Source organism: Vigna unguiculata, chromosome 9 (assembly GCF_037176805.1).
Source record: "Vigna unguiculata cultivar grain cowpea cultivar isolate G323 ecotype 2 chromosome 9, ASM3717680v1, whole genome shotgun sequence".
Classification (NCBI taxonomy): Eukaryota; Viridiplantae; Streptophyta; class Magnoliopsida; order Fabales; family Fabaceae; genus Vigna; species Vigna unguiculata.
This window is the reverse complement of record NC_140800.1, coordinates 43,429,891-43,457,439: the sequence shown is the minus strand read 5'-3', so window position 1 is coordinate 43,457,439 and position 27,549 is coordinate 43,429,891. Positions and strand designations below refer to the sequence as shown.

The 27,549-nt window shown below is 32.5% G+C and overlaps 6 protein-coding genes across 14 annotated transcripts; 5 read left to right on the top strand and 1 right to left on the bottom strand.

Moving 5' to 3' along the window:
* Positions 1-3,306: 3,306 nt before the first annotated feature.
* Positions 3,307-6,477, top strand: LOC114162901 (uncharacterized). The gene is made up of 2 exons (XM_028046897.2): positions 3,307-5,425; positions 6,210-6,477. Exons 1-2 carry the CDS (start codon positions 3,622-3,624, stop codon positions 6,317-6,319), a joined length of 1,914 nt encoding a protein of 637 aa, XP_027902698.1. The 5' UTR covers positions 3,307-3,621; the 3' UTR covers positions 6,320-6,477.
* Positions 6,478-9,723: 3,246 nt separating this feature from the next.
* Positions 9,724-11,238, top strand: VEP1 (NAD(P)-binding Rossmann-fold superfamily protein). The gene is made up of 2 exons (XM_028048970.2): positions 9,724-9,915; positions 9,999-11,238. Exons 1-2 carry the CDS (start codon positions 9,877-9,879, stop codon positions 11,127-11,129), a joined length of 1,170 nt encoding a protein of 389 aa, XP_027904771.1. The 5' UTR covers positions 9,724-9,876; the 3' UTR covers positions 11,130-11,238.
* Positions 11,239-13,230: 1,992 nt separating this feature from the next.
* On the top strand, positions 13,231-16,403 carry LOC114164060 (glycine-rich protein). Of its 7 annotated transcripts, none has more exons than XM_085667109.1 (6): positions 13,231-13,389; positions 13,466-13,510; positions 14,944-15,025; positions 15,345-15,377; positions 15,505-15,532; positions 15,941-16,403. In XM_085667109.1, exons 1-6 carry the CDS (start codon positions 13,350-13,352, stop codon positions 15,962-15,964), a joined length of 252 nt encoding a protein of 83 aa, XP_085523235.1. In that variant the 5' UTR covers positions 13,231-13,349; the 3' UTR covers positions 15,965-16,403. The 7 variants fall into 7 exon arrangements, with proteins under 7 accessions (XP_085523235.1, XP_085523236.1, XP_085523233.1 ...); XM_085667110.1 differs by having other exon boundaries at positions 14,947-15,025; positions 15,941-16,295; XM_085667107.1 differs by lacking the exon at positions 15,505-15,532 and having other exon boundaries at positions 14,947-15,025; positions 15,941-16,295.
* A 1,971-nt stretch (positions 16,404-18,374) lies between these two features.
* LOC146883986 (uncharacterized) lies at positions 18,375-19,108 on the top strand. The gene is made up of 2 exons (XM_085667104.1): positions 18,375-18,513; positions 18,610-19,108. The coding sequence occupies exons 1-2, from the start codon at positions 18,430-18,432 to the stop codon at positions 18,955-18,957; spliced, it is 432 nt and encodes a 143-aa protein (XP_085523230.1). The 5' UTR covers positions 18,375-18,429; the 3' UTR covers positions 18,958-19,108.
* A 1,676-nt stretch (positions 19,109-20,784) lies between these two features.
* Positions 20,785-23,542, bottom strand: LOC114162371 (uncharacterized). Of its 3 annotated transcripts, none has more exons than XM_028046239.2 (5): positions 23,306-23,542; positions 22,672-22,786; positions 21,952-22,590; positions 21,666-21,849; positions 20,785-21,207 (listed from the first exon to the last, which is right to left on the bottom strand). In XM_028046239.2, exons 1-5 carry the CDS (start codon positions 23,380-23,382, stop codon positions 21,182-21,184), a joined length of 1,041 nt encoding a protein of 346 aa, XP_027902040.1. In that variant the 5' UTR covers positions 23,383-23,542; the 3' UTR covers positions 20,785-21,181. The 3 variants fall into 3 exon arrangements, with proteins under 3 accessions (XP_027902040.1, XP_027902041.1, XP_085522440.1); XM_028046240.2 differs by lacking the exon at positions 23,306-23,542 and adding an exon at positions 23,000-23,132; XM_085666314.1 differs by having other exon boundaries at positions 21,952-22,786.
* A 1,654-nt stretch (positions 23,543-25,196) lies between these two features.
* LOC114162111 (ankyrin repeat family protein) lies at positions 25,197-27,293 on the top strand. The gene is made up of 3 exons (XM_028045889.2): positions 25,197-25,510; positions 25,584-25,979; positions 26,700-27,293. The coding sequence occupies exons 1-3, from the start codon at positions 25,234-25,236 to the stop codon at positions 27,011-27,013; spliced, it is 987 nt and encodes a 328-aa protein (XP_027901690.1). The 5' UTR covers positions 25,197-25,233; the 3' UTR covers positions 27,014-27,293.
* Positions 27,294-27,549: the final 256 nt, after the last annotated feature.

Below are 27,549 nucleotides of genomic sequence, written 5' to 3'. Positions count from 1 at the left end.
CGAATTGGAATTTTTTTCAATAAAATGCAAATTCTAACTCACTTAACATCGAGGAAGTTAAAAGTAACTTTTACTTGTTATATTTAAAACATTGGTTGAAGACTTCAAACACCACACCAACTATGCATTAAGCCTTTCCAAGAGAGTTGCTTTTAGCAAATCCATTTAGTTTTCACTGCGACAAGACAGTGATAAGAAAAAACTATAGTGAAACTTCTCCGGCATGAGACCATGTGGATTTGGATTTGAAGGACTTAAAAACCGTTATATCCGAGCAAAACATGCTAAATTCCGCATAGTTTGATGTGTCCAGATTAAATCTAGTCCTTGCCATCATGAGTAAAGAACTGTTAATGGTACGAAGAAACAATTAATAATGTCCCGCCTCAATTGTAATGGCTTAGTTAAACGAATCTTTGAAGCATGATCTGAAATAATATTCTTAAGAAGATGAAATCTAAGAAACATCCTATTCATGCTTTTCCACCTATGGCAGCCGCATATTCTTGAGACCACCACCACTGTACTTAAAACATGTTTTTAATCTATATTTCTGCTTTCTAAAAGATGCTCTGTATATTTTTATTTGAAGGTGCAAATTTAGCAATGTGACGGGACCACAATCTGGAACTGATTTGAAGGGGATTGTTTTGCCATCTGAAGATGTGGTCCCTCATCGTTCCTCACAAACTCACCTCTTCGTTTCTCTTTGCCTATTACACCTTAGGTTGTCAAAATATTTAACTGGAGAAATCAGTGGGAATTGTGGGCTAATGTTGGTGAAATCCCACCATCTATTTTCAGTTTAACTTAGACTTTTTGTACTCATTTTTACTTAAAAACGCTTTATAGGCATAGGTGTAACATCACAGCTGTTGACAAAAGAACTTGTTAAGTTGACTGGATACGAGACAGAATGATGATGAACCTGCATAGAAAACTAGAAAAGCATCACGAGTCTACACTGTGTGCAACATATCAAAGTCTTATAATTTTCTTGCTTACGTGATCCCCTTTATCGCATAAGGACGAGAAATTTTTGCATAAGAAAGGGCGTACAGAAAGTAAGAAAAGTTAGATAAAAAAAAAAAAAAACTGAAGGTAAAAAAGCCTTCATGAACAAGTGTTTGATTTAGTAAGTATTGTCGGGTTATCGACCAAAGAAAAAGAAAGTAGTGTCGGGGACATTTAGCTTCCAACAACAAAAGTGCTCAATTAAGAGAAACCTGTCACAATATAAAAAAAAAAAAAGTGCTTTGAGTATTATAGAACTGTGTTGAATTGTCCTATTGTCCTAGTGCAGTGTATGTGTGCTTTCCCTCTCTACCTCTTGATCTTTCTTATTGTGATGCTTTGCTATAGGGGGTTGTATTGTAACTGTGTTTTTGTATCAGTGATAAGCATTGTAACTGAGTTTTTAACTACGGTAACTGAGGGTCTGTATGGTATTACTTTATATACACACACACTCATCATATTTCTGTTTCTTTTTCTTTTTATACAATGGTCGTATATAGAGTTTGTCTTTCTTTGTTGTGACTAGGAATTCAAATACATAAAGCAAAAATCAGCAACTAATAAGAAACAAGTTAATGTATTAACAATTTCAGTCATAATAATTATGCTCGAAAGAAATCAAAAGGGAATTTTGTAGATAAAGTCGATGTGGCTATAGAAATTATATTTTGTTTAAAGTGATTCCAAACTTTAAAAATTTATATAATCATTTTAGTATGATGCTGACATTTTTTTTACTTGTTAAATGGTGATGTTTGAATTGAAATATATTAATTGATATAAATAATTTAAACACAAACTTCAAATACCGTTTAATACATCAACAGATTTTACACAATTACATTACAAGTTTTATTTTTATTCAATTTTAAAATTTGAAGATTAAACTGTATTAAAATTTGAAACATAAACAAATTTTCATTTTATGTCCAAATTTAGAAACTAAAAATATATTTAATTATTTTATTTAACTTAAGAAATTATCTCAATGCTCATTTTAACAACTTTAATATATATTATAGAAGAAAATCTATGTAAAGTACTTGAATATTTATAACATTGCATAAAACTTAAAAGAATAAATTAAACGGTAGAAGCAGGTGTTAAGTGATCCTATTTAATCAATCTCTGCATAAGTGTTATATCAAGACTTTTTTTCCCTCCCTACTAGCACTGAACTAGAAGGTGTATTAAAATATAATCTCCTAATTATTCATTTTATTTACTTAAGTAGTATACTTTTTTAGGTTAAAATTGAGTTCGGATTAAGTCAAAGTCGAGTTTTTATTTTTTGACTCCTGTATTGAAAATCCGTCAGAATTTAGTTTACGAGGACATGAACATGAAGACTTTTTTTTTTTTCAAAAAGAAGAAAAATATATAAAAATAAATTGACTCATTAATGTAAAATGAATTTTAATTTTAAATTCAAATGCTAATTTTCATAAGTTGTTTTCAATAATTAATTGATGGAAGATATAAATTTTTTGTGGATTTAATAGTAATTTTTAAATTTAATAAATACATTTAAATTAATACGTGTTGAGATATATATTGAGATAGTTGTAACTTTTTTTTAAAATATATATTTTTTAAATATGAATAGATTGTGAACTAAATTTATTGATAAAAAATTGTTATCCAAATATATCTTAACACTTATTTTATTAATTTAAATTTATGTATTAAATTTAGAAATATTAGTTAAACTTAATAAAAGTAAATATATTCCATCAATAAATTATTTATTGAAATCAAATTACCAAAATCCCTGTTTGAATTATTAAAATTACGATTTTTTAATTAATTAACTGACTCTTTTAAAAGAAAAAAAAATGAAAGATTAAATAATTACGTTGGAGTTCGTTTTCTATCAGCATCACGTTAGAATTCGTATTCCGAAGGCTGAATAGTGTGGCCCTGTAAATAAGATGAATAGTATCCTAGTTCGGAAATTATTTTTTGGAACAATACTAATACGTAGAAAAAAAAAATCGTGTTATCAAGAAGATGTGTTGTCTTGAACATAAAGAATGTGCAAAAAAAATTAACACAAAATTTAGGTCATTTCAAGCAAGATCTCTGCAGGTATACGCGTGCTTGCGTCGTAAATGATATCATGCTGAAAAATAGTACAAAAGACTGTGCCACAACTATGCAAAACTGGTGTTACGGTAAATTGATCCCTGAAAGCAAAAGACTGTATATTGCTCTATGAAGCATGAGAGTATTCCACATTTTAAAATTCACCACAAGAAGTTAATAACACTTACACTCATATATATAGAGATAGATTAACTAGCTGCATACATCAGAGAGTGTAAATTTTTCCCCTTAGTTAGAATTTTTGAATTTGAATTTTGGAGATGCATCTATCATAAATAGTTGAAAGGGATGGTTTTGTCACTAGCAAGAGCATTACCCTATTGTAAGGATAATGAAATTGCTTTATTGGATAATGAAGGCCAATAGGTGTGGATAGATAAATTATTACATCATTTTTTTTTCCATTAACCTATTTCAACCCTTTTGGCCAGGATTCTTCATATAACACACACAACAATCTAACTTTCTGCTCTCACAAATCAATCAACTGAGACAGCCATGAAGTCCCAAATGAAGAAAAAGAGAGTAACACCTATTCCCAATAATCCTTGCAACGAAAGGGATCAGCTTTGCATCAACCCTGGTTGCTTCTTCTGCAGCATGGGAGAAGAAGATGCGTCTCTCAGAAGGGCTGGAATAACGACCTGCTTTAAAGAACTATTTCAGGGAGAGAATCATGAACAGCACGTGCTGGTGCTGAGTGGACTATGGCACATTGCAATGACCCAACCCAGCGACCCAGAGTTCCCATCCCTCGGAATATTCAAGTGCATGGCAAGCCTAATCCACAAAGGGATCAACGACAGCCACTGGCTTCTCGCAAATCAAAACATATACATACCCTATTACGCTGCTCACATCATTGGCTCTTACACGATGAACAAGGAGGAGTTTGCGCAAGTGGCCGTGCAATCAGGTGTGATTCCCCCATTGCTAGAGCTGCTCAGGGGGAGGATCAGTTGGGTTGAGCAAAGAGTTGCTGTTAGAGCACTCGGTCACTTGGCCAGTTACAAAAGCACGTTTGAATCAGTAGCACTGCACGAGCAAGAGGTAGTGAAGTTGGCCTTGAACTTGGCTTCCACTTGTTTAGAAGTGGTCTATGTTGACTTCGTAGCTGTGGAGGAAAACAAAAGAGTGGAGTATCACAGAAACTTGCTCACTAGAGGGGTTGGGGATTTGGAGATGGAGAATCGCAAGGCGGAGGAATGGGCTAGCCAGCTTCAGTGTTGGTCTCTTTATCTTCTGAATTGCTTTGCTTGCAAAGATAGGGCTCTGGATCTCATATGCAAGAAGGGGTTTCTCAAGGACTTGTGTGATATGTGGGGAGGGATGATAAATCGCACATCACCAGCAGGGGTTGGACTGATACGAATCTTGTGTTATAGTAAAGAAGGAAGGAAAAACATTGCTGAGTTACCCAAAGTTGTGAACGCTCTAGGTAACCTTTCAAGATCTTCAGATGATTGGCAGTATATAGGTATCGATTGTCTTCTTCTCCTTTTAAAGGACACAGATACGAGGTACAAAGTTGTTGATGTTGCCGCTCCTTACCTTACTGATTTGGTTGAACTTAACAACCTTGGAGATAAATCAAACGTGGGTGAGACCATCACAAAGGTTCTTCTGCATTTGAAACCTAACGCACATAAGGTGGGAGCAGTGTTGCAAGAAGTGATGAATTTGAAGGTGGATAGGAGGGAGAAGGAGAAGGTACTCTCGGAGGAAAAATTAGAGGAAAGAAAGGCTTTGGTGAGTTTGATAAAACAACAAGCGAATCACAAGTTCAGGTTGGGAAAGGTTGAAGAAGCATTAGTGAAATACTCGGAAGCACTTGGTGTTTGTCCCTTGAAGTTTAGAAAAGAGAGAATGGTGATTTATAGTAACAAAGCTCAGTGTCATATTTTACTGAAGGACGCAGATTCAGCTATCAGTGACTCAACGCGTGCTCTTTGCCTATCCAACCCTGCAAACAGCCATGGGAAAAGCCTTTGGAGAAGATCACAGGCATATGACATGAAAGGAATGGCGAAAGAGAGTCTCATGGACTGCATAATGTTCATGAACAGGAGCGTCAAATCGGGTGGTGAAACCATGCGTGTCAAGATTCCATACCACCCTGCGCGCCTGATCTGTAAGCACATGGATGCCACGTGGCTCTTTGCCACTGCTCGCTCCAGGCTAGAAAAAACAATGCAAGAATTGAACCAAGTTGGCGGGCATGATCAGAACCAAAAGCAACCACGTGATCATAATAAGACCATGATGACGATGATGATAGAAAATACAAACAGTCACATGCACGGTAATTAATTCTTTGCCTTCCTCATTTACTTTCTTGCTTACATAGTTACAAATCTTTTCTTGAAAAATATTCACAGAATTAATACTTTTGCCATAACTATAGCACAGTATACAACACTCACAGTTATGCTTTTTTTCATGAACAATAATGTGCATCAAATACAAGTAAGGATGATCATAATGCTCAAACCTTTAGCTCACCCACAAATCTTAGTAAGTTAAGTCATAATCAAATTCACCTAATGTAAATAAAATTCTTCATAAATATACTTATTAGAAAAATGTCAATTAAAACAACTTTTCTGTAAAAATTAGTTTGTGGTAATCCTTTACTAAGTATTTGGATGTCCATCAAGGGTATTAAACATGGAATCCTACAGTTGGTAGTTTTTTTGTCATTTCTAGCTTTTGACTTACGTCATGAATTTATAGCAGAAAAGAGTTGCTGATGCTGAAATAAGCATGTTTCAGTGTAGTCAGGAACTACTTTAAAGGAACCTTTGGTGTGAAAAATAACATCTTAAGGGAAGATGATTATTGTTTCTTCGACACCGTGTTCTCTAATCATTTTCACACACTATGAATAGTAATATCAAAATCAAGTATTTTAACAATTTTAAGTAAATATTATCATGTTTAATAATGAACCTGCAAACTAACCTTAAAAAATGGAATGTATTGTAACGGACTTGGATTTAGAGTACAGAAACTCTGTTCATTTAAAACTTTACAGCGTTTGCGTGCTTGAAGGTCAAAATCACTTTTGCTGTGAGCTACTTTTACAGGTCTGTCAACCATTATCGAAGAACCTTTTCACGCAAAAGAAGGTGGTAGGAGAAAGATGGAAAGGGCGAGAAGAAGATTCAATAAAGGTGCCGTGGCCGGAGCAACGTAGGTCAATTTTAATGGCTTGTTAGATGCGAAGGAAGAGAATCTTGTGCCACCCAGCTAGCTCCCATATTTTGGCCACTAGGTTAGGTTAAACTTGATAAATACTTTATTTTGTGTACTTTAATTTGTGAGTGGCAGGTTATAAATAGTATGACAATGGAAGACGGAGTAGTAGTATAATGGAATGGGTAATTATAAAAGAATGGCGTGACTGATATAAACCAGCAGAACCCGGGAAAATGGAGAGGACCACATCTCCATTGTTAATATAAAAGTATATTTAGTGTAACTTACTGCTCAAAATAAAAATACCAACTACAAGAGTACAAACACACACACAATAAATTTGTGCTTGGTTTGGTATTCGAAATCTCGAATCACGTTGAGAAATGAAAAACGAAAGCAGTTTTTGCTTTAAACACACAATTGATTTGAAGCTTGAGCGAAGCGCAAAAGCATGGGAAAAACAGAATTTCAAACTTGATTTAAAGACGCCAACAACAAATGACTTAGATCGAACAAATTTAACCGTAAATGTTACAAACAAAGAGGGTTCATATATTCTCAAGGGTCGTTTTGTTTCGGTCAATATGAGTATCACTTGAATTAGAATATAAGGAGAAATTGAACAGTTAACTATTTATGAATTATTAATGTATATTTTTTTTTCATCACCCAATGACATTATTAATGTGACTTTTAAATTATTTAGTGTATAACTTAATAAAGTTAGTTTATATAACTAGATAAAAGGATAGTAAACAAATATTTACAGTATTAATGTGTTTGTATACATATACATACCATTTTATCAAAACTTGAATGTGATTTATTATATTTTTTATTTTTAATTAAAATTAGAATTTACCTAATTATATAAGCTAACCTTGTATTAACATTTAGTATGAACTTTGTTATATATATATATATATATATATATATATATATATATATATATATATATATATATATATATAACTATTTTACTAACAATATTATATTGTTTTTAAGATTATGTTGCAATTTGTTTTGTGTGACATTAGTAGAATAGAAAGTTTCTTTATATAGATAAATAATAGAGATAGAAAGAACGAAAGTGAAGATTTCAATATGTAATATAAGATTTTTATAATAAATATGATAAAGTTATATAAATTTTATTCATGAAGTCTTATTTTATTTCATCATGTTGTACCATTTTAACATCATTTGTTGTACAATCCAAAATGTCTATTACAAAATTTAGGATGAATTCCATCATAATGCAAACAACTCGAAAAAAAATTAAAACTTAACAAATTTTCACCTTTAAAATTAATAATCTTCCCTTCGACTAAAATAAAATGTTAACATCTAACTTTCAAGACATTCACCTCCTGTAGGAGCTCCCCACACCATCTTGAATAAAAATTAACAACAAATAGTACCTTGACACCATTATGGTATAACAGAAGAAAGGTAACTTAAGCTTAAGTGTTTTGAAAATTATGTGGTGCAATTGAAACTAACGGGTAACAAATATCAACTCAATATCTATGAGCGATCTAACCCACATTTTCATTCTCATGAGGCAATTGGGAGAAAGAAGGTCCAATTTTATTTGCATCAAAATAGGAGCGTATTTTTTCTGTTATACTAAAGATGAAGATCGTGATAAGGTAAAAAAAGTGACACTTTTACACTAAAAAATAAAAATTGATATGGATCTTGATTTTTTTTTTGTCATGCATCACAACAATGATAAGTTCACCTCAATAAGAAAATTTCAGAAAAGGAAAAAAAGTTAAATAAAACTTAAACATTATAATAAACAAATTTATACTATATTTGAATATCCTGACCGGTTGAGCCATAATAATTAACTATCAATTTTGAAAAGTTAGATTAACATTTAACAAACTAAGTCAAACTCAGAAGATAAATGTTTTACTATATATAATTTATTATAAACTAGGATAAATACAGGCGTTATCGCGTTTATGTGTATATATTTTTTAAATATGCGTGATATTATATAAGTAGGTGATAATATTGTAATATTATTAAGTTAATATATAAACTAAAATTATATTTATTAAAAATAAAGTGAAATATATCAGAACAGATGAAAGAATAACCATTGATAAATAAAGAAGAAGAAAAGAAACAAAGATAGCCGATTTTATCAAAAACTTGTAAAAATAATAATCAATTTTTAAAAATTTAATAAATTATTATATTTAAAGGGTAAAATTGATATTTTGAAATGTGGATACAATAAGGGTAATTCCCTTCATATATTGTTATAGATATATAATCTTACATATTTAAATTATATTATAGTGAAAAGTAAATTAATACATAAACTTTTTAATTATAAATAATTAAATTATTATTATAAATTCTTAATTTTTCTAAATTATGTACCTAAATAAAATATTTAATTATAAAACAAATTACATATGATATATCCAACTAATTACATAATGTGTCTTTTACATGATAATAGATAGTTGTACCTATTTAAAAACACGAAACTAAGTTTTTAAATAGGACTCGAACCCTCTTTTCACCCTTGCTCTGGTTGAAGAGCGAAACTTACCTCTAGAACATAGTAACGAATTTATTTTTCAATTCTCTTAAATTAGCTTAATTTTATTTTTTTTATACATGTATATTTATTTTGATAATAATGTCTTAATTTTATTTTATCAAAATGTAATATTAAAAATTTTGTGGAAAAAATACAAACAGTTAAAAATAAACATATCATAGTTATTGACTTATTATATATTTAAACATATTTTATATATGTGAATTTTAGTATATTAAAAATACTATTTTTATAAACACCACTTAAATTTAAACCCTATACAATCCTAAAAGATATAACAAATTATCCACTTTTATATTAAAAAATAGATTATACAACTTATTGACTGGTATTTCACTTTTCCGATCTCTTATTCAATATCTTTTTATTGTTTTTTAGAACATGAGTTTACCTCTTACGAAAATGCTTTTTGTTTTCTCATCTTCTAGAAACACTTACTTTTTTTTATCAGGTATAAGTATTTGATCCTTTTAGGAGTGTCCTCATAAATAATACAATAATTTTATAAAATCTTTTAATCCTTAAACTTTATTTTAGTAATTTTATATCATAAATAATTACTTACAAAAAATAGCACACATTTAACTATTTATTATAATCATACAACATAATTACTATATTTAAACACATTTTATTTAATATAAAGTTTAAATAATATAATAATATATTTATTATAAAATTAATTGTGTGCCGCTATATATTTATCATACTAAATATTTAATATTTAAATAAAGCAAGAAACATCAAATTTTCAATTTTGTGTTTTTTGTTGGCTTTATCCGATTAGAATTATCATGACAGGTCATCTATAGTTATTATTGTTGTTATTAATTCTAATAAATCAATCTGCAAGTCCAAGAACTTAAACGATAAAGCCTCTGCATCTGCTAAATCCAACCACTCAGACTCACTTCTTCGTTTATCCTAAACACTTCGCTCTATCAGATTCAAAACCAAACCAGAAAAACATGAGTTGGTGGTGGGCTGGAGCAATCGGCGCTGCGAAGGCAAGTTCATCAATTATTCATGATGTTTTTCCTCTGTTCAATTCAATTATTATTTCTTAATTTTTGTTCTTGTGCTGATGCAGAAGAAATTCGAGGAAGACGACACTCCGCGAAGCTTCGAGAGTGTGGGACTGGTGATCGGCGTGACGGGCATCGTCGGAAACAGCCTTGCCGAGATCCTGCCTCTCGCTGACACCCCCGGCGGTCCATGGAAAGTCTATGGCGTGGCACGGCGGCCGCGTCCGCCGTGGAACGCCGATCACCCCATCGAATACGTCCAGTGCGACGTTTCAGATCCCGGCGACGCCGAAAGCAAACTCTCCGTCTTGACCGACGTCACGCACATTTTCTTCGTGTCGTGGACTAACCGCCCCACCGAGGCTGAGAACTGCGAGGTTAACGGCGCCATGTTACGGAACGTGCTGCGTGCCGTTATCCCCAATGCTCCCAATCTGCGTCACGTGTCCCTCCAGACAGGGACTAAGCACTACCTCGGATCGTTCGAATCCGTAGGCAAGATCCAACCCCACGAGCCCCCCTTCACGGAGGATCTCCCGCGATTGGACACGCCTAATTTTTACTACACTCAAGAGGACATTCTCTTTGAAGAAATCGCTAAGAAAGAGGGTTTGACTTGGTCCGTACACAGGCCCGGAACAATATTTGGCTTTTCTCCCTACAGTTTGATGAACCTGGTTGGGAGTCTTTGCGTTTACGCCGCAATTTGCAAGCACGAGGGGGTTCCGTTGAGATTTCCCGGCACCAAAGGCGCCTGGGAGAGTTATTCCTTTTCTTCCGATGCGGATTTGATTGCGGAGCAGCATATTTGGGCCGCTGTTGACCCCTATGCGCGGAATGAAGCATTTAACTGTTCCAATGGTGATGTGTTCAAGTGGAAGCATCTCTGGAAGGTGTTGGCTGAACAGTTTGGGATTGAGGAGTACGGTTTTGAAGAAGGTTCGCGTTTGAGGCTCTCGGAAGCGATGAAGGATAAGGGTCCTGTTTGGGATGAGATTGTGAGTCAGAATCAGCTTCTACCTACCAAGCTTGACGAGGTTGGTGATTGGTGGTTTGTGGATATTATTTTCTCCGGGGAGGGAATTTTAGATAGCATGAACAAGTCCAAAGAACATGGGTTTTTGGGATTCAGGAACTCCAAGAATTCGTTCATAAGTTGGATAGATAAGAGCAAGGGTTATAAGATTGTGCCTTGAATAATTGAACTGTGGTTAATTTGTAATGGGTATCTGTTTCTGCTTTGATTTATTTATCTCCCTTGTAAGTTATCTGGAATAAATAAAACGCACATTCGTGTTCTGTTTCTGTTTTGTATGATAATGGCACAATTGTGTTTGAAAAGGATTGAATTTCTAATTTTGTATCGAGAGCTAGATCTCCAGAAAGGGGTAGAAGTATTGAATGAAACGCAAGTACCAGATTCCGGTGACGTGTTTAGTTGTTGTTCCATTTATAGCAGTGATTATTGTTACTAAAAGGGATTGCAATCTGTTAAATACATATCAGGAGATAATTGATTTGACTACTAATGTGAAACAAGTGAATTCAACTACTCGCCTAAATGAATAGAGTGAGTCCATTATTGCACTTGAAGTAGTTGCGTTTCTCTGATAATCTATATACATTTGACCAAAGTAATGGTTACCACGCACTACACAGAGGTCCAAAGAAAGACAAAATTTTGAGAATGTGATGATAATGTTTCTAATTAGTTCCTAGAATCATTGAGTAGACCTGAGATCACGTTTTCTTCTTGATGATACAACCTTCTAAACTATGGTAGTAATTAATGTAGCGGCAATATTATTGTAAGATTATAATTGATGGATTGATTTTTTTTTTTTTTACTAAGAATTTGACTCCCCGATTCAAACTAATGAGAATTAAGATAACAAGAAATGAAAAACACAAGAAGATATAGAGAAAAATAATTGTCTAGAATCTGAGAGAAGTACGACACATTTTCAGAAAGAAATTGTAGTGATTATAAGGATCTTACATGTATTCAAATTACTCGGCTAAATCGAACTTAATGTGAGACAAATTCAAATTTAAATTATAAGATATTGAATAGGTATGGATTGAATACACATGTTTCCCTCTAACCATTTAAGACGTTACTTAAAGATAAAAGTGATGAAGTTATCAATTTTGAAGAAAAAAAAATACCTCCAAAATAATAATTGATTTAATGGTATTATCTAAACGGATTTGAGGGTTTTACGCTGACTAAAACTTTATAAGTTTAAAAGTTTAATATTATCTTTTATAAAATCATGGTTTCGGTCATTGACCTTTTTTTTCACAATTTTCTTATTTTTAATTATCTATCATCTTATTTTCTGAATGTTTTTTTTGACCAATTTTTTTCCTTTACTTTATTTTACTATCTGTAAATTTGTTCAATTTTCAAATTAAAAAATATATTAAATCGCTATGAAATTAACTTTTATAATGTTGCTTTTATTCTTTTGAATGGTCAACATGTTTTTCAAACCTCTGAGTGAAATGTCTAAAGTAATAAAAACACGTGCAATTGTATATAGTTAAAAATGAAAATATCAAAGTTGTGTAAAAGAATTTAAAGAACAAAAAGTATTGATAATTACAAATTAAGGGACTTATATTTGAAGAAATAAATATAGAAATAAAAATTATAAATAAAAATACATATGTAAATATTTTAAATTGATACTTAAATATTGTTGTTGTGAGTGACAATTTTATTCTCCTAGATCAAATGAATCACAAAATGTATGCTAGGTAGTCATAGTGGACTTTTTTAAGGGTTTTAGTCCAGAAAAAGCCTCTGAGTCCAAATGGCCTTTCATTTTGTAAGGTCAACGTGGGCCCATGAAAAATTGTTTTGTTTCTTGCACTCCATCATTACTACTTCACCCCATACTTACTGAAAATAATTAAAATAGCCTTCCTTACTGTACCACATTATCACTCTGCTGTCACCGCCTTTCACTGCCTTTCACTGACCTTGTTGCAAAACAAAAGGTCGCTCTGAAAAAACTCTTATTCAAAGGCATTTCATGTATTTCAAAAAATTTGTTTTAGACTTTTTTTTTAAGGTATTGTATTGTTTTAGAAATTCTGTTTTCAAAAACTTTCAAAATGTATTTCATATATTCTAAAAATCTCATTTTGAAATTTTCTTTTTAAAAATCATGTTCCAAAAGTTTCAAAATCATCTAGAAATCACTTTTACAGGAAGTGGAATAGATATTTTGAAAATTATAGGGTACACCAAGAAATTAAGGGGGTTCAGGAAGAAAAAGCCTAAAAAAGAGTTTCTCCACTGAAGAATAGTAATTGACATTTTGCGCTGATTCTTTTGATTAGGCCCTCCACTATGCCTTTTCCCTTTACTCCGTATACTGACTCGTAAAGAAGGAAAGAAATCAGAAATGGTTATCACAACTTTCAACGGAACCGGCGTTGGATTTGGTACGCCGTTTGAGTTTCGCGATTTCTTCATATTTCGAATCTCAAATCCTAATTGCACGCGATTTTTTTTTTTCAGGTTTTGGCGTAGGTTGCGGTTTCGGTATAGGATGGGGTTTCGGAGGTCGGTGGCAGCATGCTGCATTTATTTTCTCTGCTTCACTTTCATTTCCAAATAGTTTGAATTGAATCCCTTAAGAGGTTTCTCTACCTTTTTGATATCGTTTTCCGGTGCCATGGGAATGCAATTTTTATAATTCCCGCTGTTTACAAGGTCTTTTTAAGGTCTCATAATCTTTTAGTGGTCCTTATCCGGGAGACTATACTGGCAATTTAGATGTAGTTTTAAAATCCTTTTAGTTTCATTTTCGTGTTAATATCGGCGTTCCAAACGAATTCGTTAGATATGCTCGGATAACTGTTGTGTATTGGTATATGGAATTTTTTGAGTCTGGATAATGGAGAGGAGTGTGGAAATGGAATTTTTAATCTTAACTCAGTTTTTTTGGCAGAGAATGGAATGTGGGTGTACAAAGAAATTTTAGTCTTATAATGTAGACCTAGTTTTGATTAGTTTTTTTCTAGCTTATGTGAAATACTATTTGATTTAAATGATAGAGCTTTTGAAAAAGATAAATAAGTTAAGTTGATATTTTCTTCCGTGAGAAGTTTTGATTCATTTTTATCACCTTGGTTCATATTTCATCTTGGAATTTATCCAAACTTGCTCTGAGCTCATTTTCATACCAGAGTTACTTATTATTGGCCAAATATGGTAGTGTGGAGTGGAGAATATTGGACTACATTTTCTATCATCCTTCCTCAGTTCTGTGTTAATTTTCATTCCAAAATTTCAGTGGATTTTCTTCAGCTAAACCAATCACACTCCTCCCAAATTCTGTCTATCTGTTGTTACTTTCCCCAGTCAACTCTTCTGCGAAGTATCTGTCCTTTTCTATTTTGCCCTCTAGCTGTCTTAATCGTTTCACTTATGAACAAACTACATTCTCCAAAATCTTGACTCTTAATCTCCTGGATACAAAGGTGATTTAGACAGTTCAGTTGAGGATACAGAGTCCTTCGTATCTGGAAACTGGGGACTGGAAGAAGCAAGGAACACACTGTCGTGACTAGGAGCACTACAGAGGCAAAATATAGAGCAATCACTGAAGGTGTGCCGGACTGATCTAAGATAGATTACTTGAAGATTTATCTCTTCCAATGCATGAACCTGTGAAACTCTTTAGTGACACTTACAGCAATGCAGCCAAAGTCATAATCCCTCTAATCTCGAATATATGTAAAGAAAATCGCATGTATGTTGATATAGAATATTAACAAATAACAACTACTTTCGTCTTATTTAATGACACTATCTTCAAAATATCGTTCATTTGATTGGATCTTTATGATCAATGACATTTTTTTATTCTTGATAACAAATTCTAATAAAGGGTAGATCCGGGGAAATTAATTGTTAAACTAGATTGATATAGTTAAATGATGTTAATTAATTTTCTTAATTACTGAGTTTTTATTTGTTTATTTTTTTGCAAGAAGGGTTAGTTCATAATCCAATTAAACCTAATAGGATGAAGCATGTAAGGATTCACAGAAACTTAATTGCGTCATATCCCAGGTACTGCATTCCAACCAAATTATAGGAAGTAGATATGCTCACAAAGGTCTTGTGGAAATACTGATCTAATGCTGGGTAGCTAGATCAATATATATTTTATTCTAAGAGAATGACAGCATCTCAATAATAGGAAAGATTTCACTCAAGTATTCTATTTTTATTTTTATTCCTGTAACTTTGTGATTCCTAGTTAATTCTGTAAATATTCTATGGTTTTTGTAATCTTCTTTATATAGTGTATCTCTTTTGAAATAATACTTAGATGAAATCATTTTCTTCTTACTCTGGTCATAATTTATGTATCTGATCTATTGCACAGGTATGCCATTGAACTTATTGGGTCTTGGTGCAGGTACAATAATCATGAATCTGCTTTCTTTACTGTTTCTAAGTTTTAATTTTCAGTATACAATGGTTATGACTATAACATGCTGCATGATGTGGGTGGCCTTTTTTTCTCCAAAACCTTAATCTTACAGGTTACACCTAAAGACTTTTTCTTCGAAGGTACTTTTTTGGAAATCGTTTTCTAATTTATCTACCCTTCTGTTTGTTGGTTAGTGCTAATACCTACTAACCTTATGGGATAGGGTTGCCATCATTGCTCTAACCCCCTCCCCCCAAATATATGTGTGTGTATTGCTTTTATATAACAGGGTTTAGGGTCATGTATAAAGACCATACATAATTATTTTCAAATTTGTTTCTGTATTGCATGCTTTTATCATGTCAATCTCACGTTTTACAATGGTCATAGCCAGTGAAATGACTGTATATAGAGTTTTTCTAATGCGGCTAAATTGAAATCATGTATTATCTTCAAGAACCGAGTTTTTTTAATCTTTTTTTATGAATCAAATATTATGAATTTGACCTATCAATATCGAATTGGGTATGTTGGATTTAATTTTTAAGGTGGAGGCTGTGGCGTTGGAGTAGGACTTGGTTGGGGGTTTGGTACTGCCTTTGGTAGCAAATATCGGTCCTCACGGGTCACATTTCAAGGAGTGGAATTTGATAGCAAGGAGACAGTTAACAGCAAGGAGTTCTCAAAGCCCAGTACAGAAGCTGGAGGTGCACGGTAGTAGTGTTTTCTACTTTGTAAATTCCTGGTCGACCTATGGAGCTAAATTGAATTTGTAATAACAAGAACCTGTGGAGATTGATATCTTCCTTTCAAATTGTAGCAGTTTTTGGATAATGGTTGCCCCGAATGGTAATGTGATCTGTACGCATATTTTATTTCAAGAAAACTAATGGTGTGCTTATAGTCGTGGAGTGGATATGGAGCTGTTGGTAGTAAATGAGTTTGTTTGGTAGCATGCAGATGGGAAGGAGAGAAGTAAAAAGTGAATCTGAATAGTATTTTTATACACTACTTTTTACTCTCTCATTTTCATTCCCTTTTCTATTTTTCTTCAATGAAAACTTATAGTGTTTACTTTATTTTTCTATATTTTTTTCATTTTCATCGAGTATATTCTGAAAGAAGAGACTGAAAATAGGAAATAAATTTACTTTTGTTTTTTTAGTTTTATGAATGTGTAATTTTGATCATCATAAAAAATGGATTTGAACATTTGATTCTTTAGTGTGTTTTTTCTTTCATAATTAAAAATTAATTTGGATTTTTAATTTTCAAGAAACTTCTAGTAGTTGTTAAACCGTTAGCAATTTCTTCAACAGAGAAAAATTAGTAGAAAATATTGTACAGATTTTATACCATTAAAAAGACTTTTTTTGCAGTGACATACTTTTACAGTAAAAGTTCTTTTGATCCATTTTTAGTCTATCATTCTCATCATTTTTATATTATTTATTTTAATTTTTTTAGTGATGTGATGTGATGATATGATAAAAATAATGAATTAAAAATAAATAAAAAAGTGGATTAAAATATTATTTATAAATTATATTGATAAAAAACTTGTTTTTTCATTATAATTGAGAGGATTTATTTTGATGGGGAGAAGAGAAGTAGGCAATAATCTTCATGTTTTTTTTTTTATTGTACGACAACAGAATGATTCGATTGTTTAGTTAATAAAGGTATGATTTTATTAATATCCTAAAAGTGATATATTATTTTTCTCCTTTCTAAAATAAGTTGAAGAGAATAATACCATAAAAATCAATGTTCTTAATTTTCTAAATTCTCCCTCTTCCTTCAAATTTATAAACTAAATAAAAAATATTTTGTTCTTGAAGTAAATACAATCAAATAGATTGTTCGAAAAACTTTTCCATTTGCACTTTTAGAAAATAATATATATAACTTCCTCATAAGCTAAAATTAATTTATGAATAAAGCAATTCATATTAGTTTTTAATCTAATTTTTAAAGTCATTTGAAGATGATTACAAACAGATTTGACTGGCAAGATCTACCATTGGAGCAAATAATTTCACGTTGATAAAATAAATGGTATTCCTTAAAAAATGCTCTGAGTTAATGAAATTAATAGGGAAAAAATATTTAAGCAATAACATTAAGCTAATTGTAAAACTCATAAAATTAAATTAGTATTACGAATATCTGGGTGTTTTTTTTTGTGTGTAGTGTTTAAATGTGTATGCCCGATCCATATCATTAAGATAAACCACTCATCTAAATAATCAACTTATGCTTATGTTTTTCCAATTTAAGCCTAAATTAAGTTTAACTTACGAGCACATTGATTTTTTTCTTCTTAATTTAGTTTAATGATTTAGCTTTTGTTTAATTCTAGGTGCAACTACTTTTGTTTTCTCCCTAACTTCAACTTGACAATTGAAGGCTTATTCTCATCAGGAAATGTTCATCGCAATTAATTATAAAACCATGTTTAATGACAAGAGTTAATGACAATCGTACTATGATTAGATATCAATATGTTTTATTTTCATCTACTGTAAATTATTACTATTATTAATATTTAATGTGATCAAATAACTAAAACGTAGGATTCTCTTATTATTTACCTGATAATTAAGTATAACATTCTTTTAACGTTAAGCAATTCATAATTTATCAAGCGATTTAAACAAAATTTACATTATATATATACGTTAATCTAAAATAAACTCTTTCTTTTATAAATAAACAATTTAAATGTATGGGAAGTAATAAATAAAATTGAATTCTCCTTATTCATTTTCGAAATCATCTTCTAGATGTTGGTACGAAATTAATCATAAAGAGTAGCACTTATCATATAAGCCATAAATAGATTTTGGCAGTTATTCCCATGCACATGATGAACGAACTGGTAGTTGATAACTATGAGGAAGAAAAGCACGTGGTGGTAGAAACGGAAAGTGCAACCTATCTACCACCGTTTCATTTATAAATTTGGTTACGTACGTGTCTTATACTTTCACACTCATTTCTTATACCAACTTCACCAAAATCTCATTCATTAAGCATGGCCGAACCAAGGGTTTTCACTCTCTCACAGGTTGCTCAACACAGATCCAACAGAGACTGTTGGGTGGTGATCAATGGCAGAGTAAGTACTGCCTTGTTACGTTAAACACTGTAACTCTCGATCATCATCAGCAACAATATACCAAAAAGATTCACTCAGATGTTTTGATTTTTGTAGGTTTTGGATGTGACAAAGTTCTTGCAGGAACACCCGGGAGGGGAAGAGGTGATTCTAGAAGTGGCTGGGAAGGAGGCGACGAAGCAGTTTGATGCCATTGGACACAGCAAAGCAGCACAAAACATGGTAGTGAAGTACCAGGTTGGTGTTCTGCAAGGTGCCAAGGTTGAAGAGGTAGACATGAACGATGATGTTGTTGACACGGAATCCAACACCAAAGAGATGAGTGCCTTCGTCATCAAAGATGGTGCAAACTATAAGTCAATCTCATTTTACGAGTTCTTTGTTCCTCTTCTTGTTGCTACTCTCTACTTTGGCTATCGATGCCTCACCGTCCCTCACTACTAGCTCTTCTTTTTCAAACTCGTTGATCATATGAATGCTATTTGTTGCGTGTGTTAGCTTTTAATTCAGATTGTTCTTTACTCATATCTATCTATTGGAAGGTGTAATAACATGGGTTCAACGAGGAGAATATGTATAAGCTCTATTTTTTTTATTCTTTCTGTTCATTTTCTATTTTTCAACCAAATATGTTTTTTTTCTTATACAATATTCGGTTTTCTTTATGATTAAATTTTGTTCATTTTCTATTTGTTCAAACATATAAAAATCATGACAAAACTAGTGTAGAATGCCATCGCTGGTAATGTTTTCCAGCTAGGTTTAAAGTTCTGTCTTAATAAACTATGCATTAAATAAGTTTATGAATGTATCAGGCATTAGACAAGTATGCATTAAATAAACTATGCATTAAATAAGTTTTCAATATGTGTGATATGTAAGTTTTCTCTTAAAACTTATATATTCCTTCCACGTTTCACTCTCATAATACGTACATAGGTTTCTTAACAAGTAATATAAAAGAGACTCCTGACACCTGGTTGAAAATTTAAAGAGAATTGCTTTGTAGCACCTAACTTAACTATTTCATGATGTTATGTGTTAATTTATTGTTTTACTTTATCTATTTGACACGGACTATGACATGAGATGTGTTTGGTAAAACAAACTCTCTAAGTGACAAAAAACAAATGATTTTTTAAACAAAAGTAAACAAAATACACAATTCTACATTTCGGCACAATGGATAATTTGTTTTATTTGGTTTTAACCTCTATAATTGATTTTTTTTAATAGAGTTCATATAAAGGCAAATTCAACACTAATAAATCTTGAAAAAGAATAATATAAAATGTTAAAACAATACTTCTAATTTAAAATATTAAAGTAAGATATTTAATGATTTTTTATATACTTTATTCTCTGATTATTTCTTATTTATATTAAAATTGGTCCATCCGGATAGTAATTATAGATCTTTAGCAAGTATATAATAAATTAATAATATTTGGATTTAGAATCCATTTTGAAAAAAAAAATCTTAATAATAATACCACTACTCTTAAGCAATGGACTGGAAAATAATAGTCTTTGTCTTTATAAACAAACCTCTATACTATACTATCATTAAAAAACATATACACATTAAATGTTTCTTACCTAAATCTCATTTTAGATTTAACATGAACAAAATTATTTAACTCACTTAAATTCTTAAGAAACATTTGAAAGTTTGTGCCAACCATTATCCAAGTCTCTACGAATTTGTAGAGGGAAGACCACCCATTCTTTGAAAGAATTCTTTTATCATAATAATTATACAAACTTAATTCTCAAACTACATAATTTGAAAATTGTGATATAAGTCAAATTTTTTTTCGTGTAATCGATCATTGAGAGCCAAAACGCATAATATGAGTACACTAATACATTATACAGGAAGAAACAAAAAGAAATTGTTCTATAAAACACATGAAATGGTATATGTATATTTTTTCAGTAGACAATGCCTTGTCTGGGTAGGACAATAAAAACTGTCTTTTTATTACAGTTGTAATCCGGTGAAAATTTAAGAGAAAAAACCATGAGAAACAAAAATGAAAGTTTAATCCAATAAAACTAATACAAAATCATTGAAATAACAGACTCGGTGTTCCATAGACTTGGTACAACAATTAATAAATCTTTGTTTGTTGAGCCCTTGAAAAATATATAATCGTTCCTTAGCTCTAGACTTAGCATAATAACAACGAGTAAATCTCATTAGTTCTTAGTAATTGACATGAATGAAGATGGATATTGGCCCCAAATTGTGATCGCAAACCTAAAATCTTTGGTAGATAACACAGTTATCGCATCCATGAGAAATTATATAGGTTACACTGTCCATTCAATTAGTTCTGTACATCTTGATCTCCTGATATAGTACAAAAGCGAAGAGGGAATACAACACTCTTCTCGATACCATTCTCAGATAGGTGAAAAATGGATACCATGAAGAGAAAAACAGCTAGGAAGTGCTACACTGTGCAATGGAAGACTCTAAACAGTGACATCAAAGCATTCAAATGTTACATCAAACCATGTATGCCAGCGAGAACCAGAAAAAAGCCTCTCGCTTGCCTATGCGACAACATATATGAACTCGAATCAAGGCATCGCTTGTCCCAACCTGATTCTGCCAGCCGCATTCCAGAAAGTGATAGATAATGTAACAAAATTTTCCTTTCTACATCGTGCAAAAAGCAATAAAAACTGCAGGCAAATAAAAAATAGTAAGCAACATATACTATGTAAGCAATAAGCAGGGTTAGAGGTTTAGAAAATAGTTAGGAGTGCAGTTGCTGATTACTAGCACTGTTTGGACAACCAATGTATGTGATCAATTTCAGAGTATACAGTGTAAACATTATAAATAGATTGAAGACTTGAGAAGAAGGGAAATGCTGGAATAATAAAGTTTTATAAGTTCAAAATAGCTTCATGTCTATGTGTGAAATCATGTGTACAGAAAGGAACGAAGAGCACCAAGAAGCAGCCTTCTGCCTTTCAGAAACAAAGGAACCAGGAGTAAAAAGAGACGAAAATAGTTTCATGATCAAGGGAGGTGAAATTCCACCAATAAAGTAGTGTATGATAAAAGCTACAGAAATCTGAGAGAATGCAAGTGCATACATTTCTTTAAAACACCCAAACAAAGATCTAAATCTTACCAATCAAGCAAAGGAGAATAACAGCCCAGATAGTTATTTGAACATGCCGATTGTATTGCATTTGGTATTGAGATCTTTGAAGCTGCCTTTGCAAAGCCCCATACCACCCGTGGAGTTGCTTATCATAAGATTCATCATAATTATCAAGGCAATTCTTACTTTCTTCATAGTATGCCTTGATGCCCTTTATTTGGAAAAATAAACATGAAAGATTAATAATTAAGCAAAAGCAATGACATACACAAGCAAATCTCCGTTAAAAAACAAAAGCAGCTAAAGCACAAACCCCATTCAATCCAGCCGATGGTAATAGTGCATTATCCGTTTCTTCACAATGATTCACTGGTTTCAGCTTTCTATAACCATTCTTAGGCCACTTCAACTTAGAGATAGTATCCACGGAACCAAAAAATCCAGAGAGACTTGCTACCTTGTGCACAGGATTTAGACTGGAAGAACCATTGGAGGAATTCGATTCTTGCACACCATCAGTAACAGTGATTTGCCAAGAACCAATATCAGGATCAGCAGTAGCTGCCCTGCGATGCCCAAGTGACTTTTCCTGTGCTACATCAGACGAACCCCACCCAGATGAAATATGTAAATTGCTTGAACAATTAGGGATAGAATCTTTGTCACTTAATTGCACATTTTCACCATCTCTGCTGTTACATTTCGCAGGATTTTTGCTAACAGCAGCCGATGTTCCCGAGAGAAATGATGCTAGTTCATCACGTTCTCCTTCATCCAGACGCGGCCAAGGCAGAGATGCCTTGGTACCTGAATGAACAGGTTCTAGTAACAAATGTTCAACATTGCTAATCTTGTCACGGATGGCATCAACAAAATCTCGGTGTCTATTTCTTGCATCCTCAGTTGAAACTTTGCTATAACTTAACCGTGTAGCCCGTTCAAATTCCTCTAACTGCATAAGCCATACAAGTGCAACCACATGCTTTGTTATGATGATACATAATTTGAAACTATATTTACTAAGAGAAATTACCTGCCATGTAGCAGTGCCAATGGCAGTTTGTAGATCTCGGCGGGCCTCATCACAGTTCCACAGGCTGGATGCATCCTTCATTGTGTGAATCCATGTTCTATAGATAGATTCCATCCTAGAAAACACAATCATAGCATGTCAATAACAAGAAAATTAGGCCCAATAGATATGTGGTTCAGTTGGCAACACACGCTGAGGAAGACTTAAGTTCAATTCCAGCAACACATCCATGAACAGGACTGACAAGTTTTAACTATGTTGTCGGTCCCTGACCCACAATTAATTTCAAAGCCAAACCAGAGGGTCGAAGCTTATGAGGAAACCTTACCTTGTACACGAGCCAAAGCTCCCAAATATATTGGTTAATGATAATAACAAGAAGATGGCATCAATTCAGGCTTCTTCTTTTAAGATTGTGCACAAAAAAATGAACTTAAAAACCTTGAAGCTTTTCAATATTGGGAGAAAAAAAAAAGGTAGGTATTGGGAGGTGCATTTATTTCCCCCAAAATGGAATTACATGGCAAGATTACATTCTATTATGCCTACCTACATTCTTCGGAAAAAAACAAATTAAGGATTCGATTAAACATGAAAACCAAATGCAAAACCTATTTGGAAGAACGACATCTACCTGTCAGAAGATTCCTGAACTTCTTCGGCAGCACTAAAGAAAGGATCTTTTTCCCATCGATCAAAACTCGACGCCATGAATATTGAATGATAATATAACCAATGTATGATAACTGGAATATGGAAAAGAAAATAGTGGGTAATCTGTGTTGGGGATAGAGGGAAAGGTGGTGAATTAATTGGAAGAGAAATTCTTGTTATTCTGTTCTCTCTCAGAATAATGGGAGGAATTGCAATTTGCAATGAAACCAAAAAGTAGAAAGAATAATTAGATTATATCCCTCTTCTTACCTCACCCATTTTATTCATCAAATTATAAGGTCCCTCGCGTCTCACTTATTAATATTAGTACCACCTGAATCACCTTTATAATTTACGAGTAAAAACACAGACTCTACTCTTTTTTCTTCTTTTTTTTTAAATATTAAAAAATAATAAATATTATTATAATTATAATTATAAAATTAAATATAAATAATCTTTAAAATTTATTGTCAATAATTTTTATTTATTTTATAGGTAATTATTATTAAAAAATAATTAAATAACTAAATGGTTCATTTTACATAAATAATCACTTAACATATAATATAAATAAAATAATTATTTAATTTAAAAGAATTATTTAATTTAAAAGACTTATTTAAAGATTAAAATTAGAAAATAAATATAAATAAGAATCTTTTTATATATAGTATAGATATTATATTTTTGTTATTATAAAGCATGAAAGGTATGTATATAAATGAAATTAATAATAATATTTTTATTGTAAATTTTAAAATAATGTTAGGAGTGGGCTTTAAGCTTAATGTAAGAATTGCACTCACTCATCTATTGTAAATTTGACCTTATTTATAGTCGATGTGGGACTTCCAACACATACGATAATGTGTGTAACAAAATGTCCAAGAAAGTAGTTCGCTAGGATAGGCTTTAACTTCGTTACGATGTCATGTTAAAAGTGAACTTTAAGCTTAACTCAATCTCACAAAACCGACTTATAAAGTGAGGATTGCACCCACTCATATATTGTGAATTGACCTCTTTTGTAGTCGAGGTGAAACTTCCGACAAATAAAAAAAATGTAAAATATAAAACTATTAAAAGTTTATTTTCAAGACGTGTTATCTCTAAACTTATTGTGTCATATTAATAGATATTCAATTTCAATCCATGTATAACTCACAATTGTGATAAACACCCTTTTTTCAATAATGCAGTGTATTTCTATTGAAATACATAATAGAAAAAAAATATGTTGCTTTTAAAAGATACAAAAAAATTAATAAAATAAATAAACTACTGAAAATATAATTTTTTCCAGAAAAAAAATTAGAATCTAGGTCCTTATAAAAGACATTCCATCGCATCAAGCAACAGATGGGAATGAATATCAAGGTGGCAAAAGATTCTAATAAAAAGATAAGAAGAAAAATCATATAATTTAATCTATCTTTTTCACTCTTCAACCGCTAAAACAATTGTTTTTTTCTTTCCTCTGTTTGACATTAGTTAATAGTTTATATATTTCATTAAATATGAAGAAGTAGTAAAACAAATATTAGTTATATTTTATGATAATGTTTTTAAACATTTTAATTATTAATTAGAGAATTGACTATTAATCAAATAAAATATCAGTACATGCTATTTCTAAATAATTTATAAGTTCTAAAACATATCATTTATTTCGAAATGAATGTACGGAACTAAAATTAATTATTTATATTTTATAAAGGTATTTGTTTCCAAGAATGTAGATCAAATTTTGTTTTATTTTATAAAGAGCAAAATGACTTCAAAATTAGAAAAAGAAACTATTGTACATAGACCAAAAATTAAAAGGAGAATTATTATAATAAAAAAGTAATGAGAAGAGGGGTTTAAGAGTGGAAGTTGAGGGTTTGAGGGTAGAAAGCAAAGAAGATGAAGGAAGCGGAGGAGCAACTGTGCGAGGCGGCCAAAAAGGGTGACGCGGAGAGAGTGAAGGCTCTCATAGACTCCGGCGCCGACGTCACCCACTTTGACGGCGAGGGCCTCAATCCTCTCATGCACGCCGCAAAGGAAGGCCATGCACCCGTTCTCACTCTCCTCCTCTCCGCCGGTGCTCCCTGGAACGCCCTCTCTTCCTCCGGCCTCTCCGCCGGCGACTACACCATGCAGGAAGGCCACAGCGAAGCCTTCGACCTTCTCCTAAACGCCGGTACACATTTCTCTTTTCCAATCCGAGTTTTACTATTTGCCTGTTGGGATCTGATTTCGTTTCAATTTGTCAGGGATTCAGGCCGAACTCATTCTGGGAACAATTGCGAGGAAGGAAAACAAGAGCGGCGATTCCGGTGTCGATTATTTGGAAGATAGGGTGAGTTTTAGCGAAGACAAGCTTATGGACTCTGAAAGCAAAGCTGTGATGATGGCGTGGGAGAAGCCATTGATGGAGGCACATGCCAAAGCTGTTTGTTCGGGAGGGGGCCACGTGCTCAATATTGGGTTCGGAATGGGGCTCGTGGATTCGGCCATTCAGCAGTATGCACCTGCATCACACACTATCGTTGAGGCTCATCCGGAGGTGTATCAACGCATGCTTCGCTCCGGTTGGGGTCAGAAGGAAAATGTGAAGATAGTTTTTGGCCGATGGCAGGATGTTCTGTCTCAGCTTGAAACATATGATGGTAATTTCTGATCCTTATCTCCATGGACTTTGATACTTAATTGTAGTTCTGCAATTTATTCCATTGTCCTCTGTTTAAAACAGACGATTTTTTTTTTTTCTTTTTCGGAGATCCTATATTGGCTAGGGAATCGGCCAAATTTCGTTTTTTGAGCTACTTTTTTGGATTTATTTAAGCTTAATATCTGATTTTAAGCTGAGAGCTCACTCTATCAGACCGTCCACCTGTTATCAAATTATCTGCGAACCGATAGAGAGTAGAGAAATAGTTTGGATGTAATTAAGTTGGTGTAGAGAAGAGATGAGGATACGGATAGAGAGATGAGTATAAATAGGAAGCAATTTTTATTGTTTATTTTAATTATCTTTTGTTCTTTCTCTCCTATCAGACACCCTATCTTAATTTGATCTTTATCCATTTTCACAACCAAAGTTTATGGTTTATGGCTATATAAGTGAGGGAAATCTTTAACTTTTTAGCTTTTGGAGATGAGTTAGACCTAGTTTCGAATCTGGGAGTTTTATTTATTTGTATCAAAGGCATCCAATTCTTTGGGAATTTGATATTTAACTGTTTTCAATATTGTCATGCAATCCATGCACTGACCTCTCACCTAGTGGAAAATTAGGCTTTATTATCATTGTTGTTGAATATGTGTATTATGCGTGATGAGTTTTATCTGGGTTGTGTCTGATTTGGATCGGCATGAATTGTGTTCAGGAATATTCTTTGACACCTATGGGGAGTACTACGATGATTTGAAGGAGTTCCACCAACATCTCCCAACATTATTGAAGCCTGGTGGTATCTACTCATTCTTCAATGGCCTCTGTGGCAGTAATGCGTTTTTCCATGTTGTTTACTGCCATTTGGTATCACTTGAGCTTGAGAATTTGGGGTATTCCACGCAATTAATTCCATTGCCTGTTAAGGATTGTTTAGGAGAACAAGTTTGGGAAGGTGTGAAACAAAGATATTGGCAGCTAGATACGTACTACCTTCCTGTCTGTCAGTCTGTAGAAGACCCTGAATGATGTAGGAAATTGATGTTCTGCAGTTTAGAAGAACTGCACCCTGTGCAGTTACTGATTTCACCATTGATGTTAGTTTTTCTCCCCTCTATTTATTTAAATCAAAGGGGAATGACTGAAATCTCATGCAGTGTTTTTTCAAAACTGTTGAGGATATTGAATCGAGTGGTGTATGGTTTGATTTTAATTACAGTCCAAAGGTGTTTTAACACTGTTGTTGCATTTGTAACTTAAAAATGATACTGTAAGAATACAGTTGGAGTCAACTTCATATGTTATTTCATTACATGGTGTCGTTTAAATTTAGAAGTCTTTGACTATAATCACCATGGTTCAAGAAAGATCACTATATTTAATAACGAAGGATTTGTTTTTAAATTATGGAATTAAAAAAAAAGCTATTATTTTCAAGTCTAAATGCTCATAACTGGATGAAGTTTAGGGTAAATTGAGCTGTATCCCCTTTTCTCTTTGTAGAGCTTTCTATATGAAGCTGAGTGTAGCAATCTAATCATGTCATTGTGGTCATAATCTAGTAT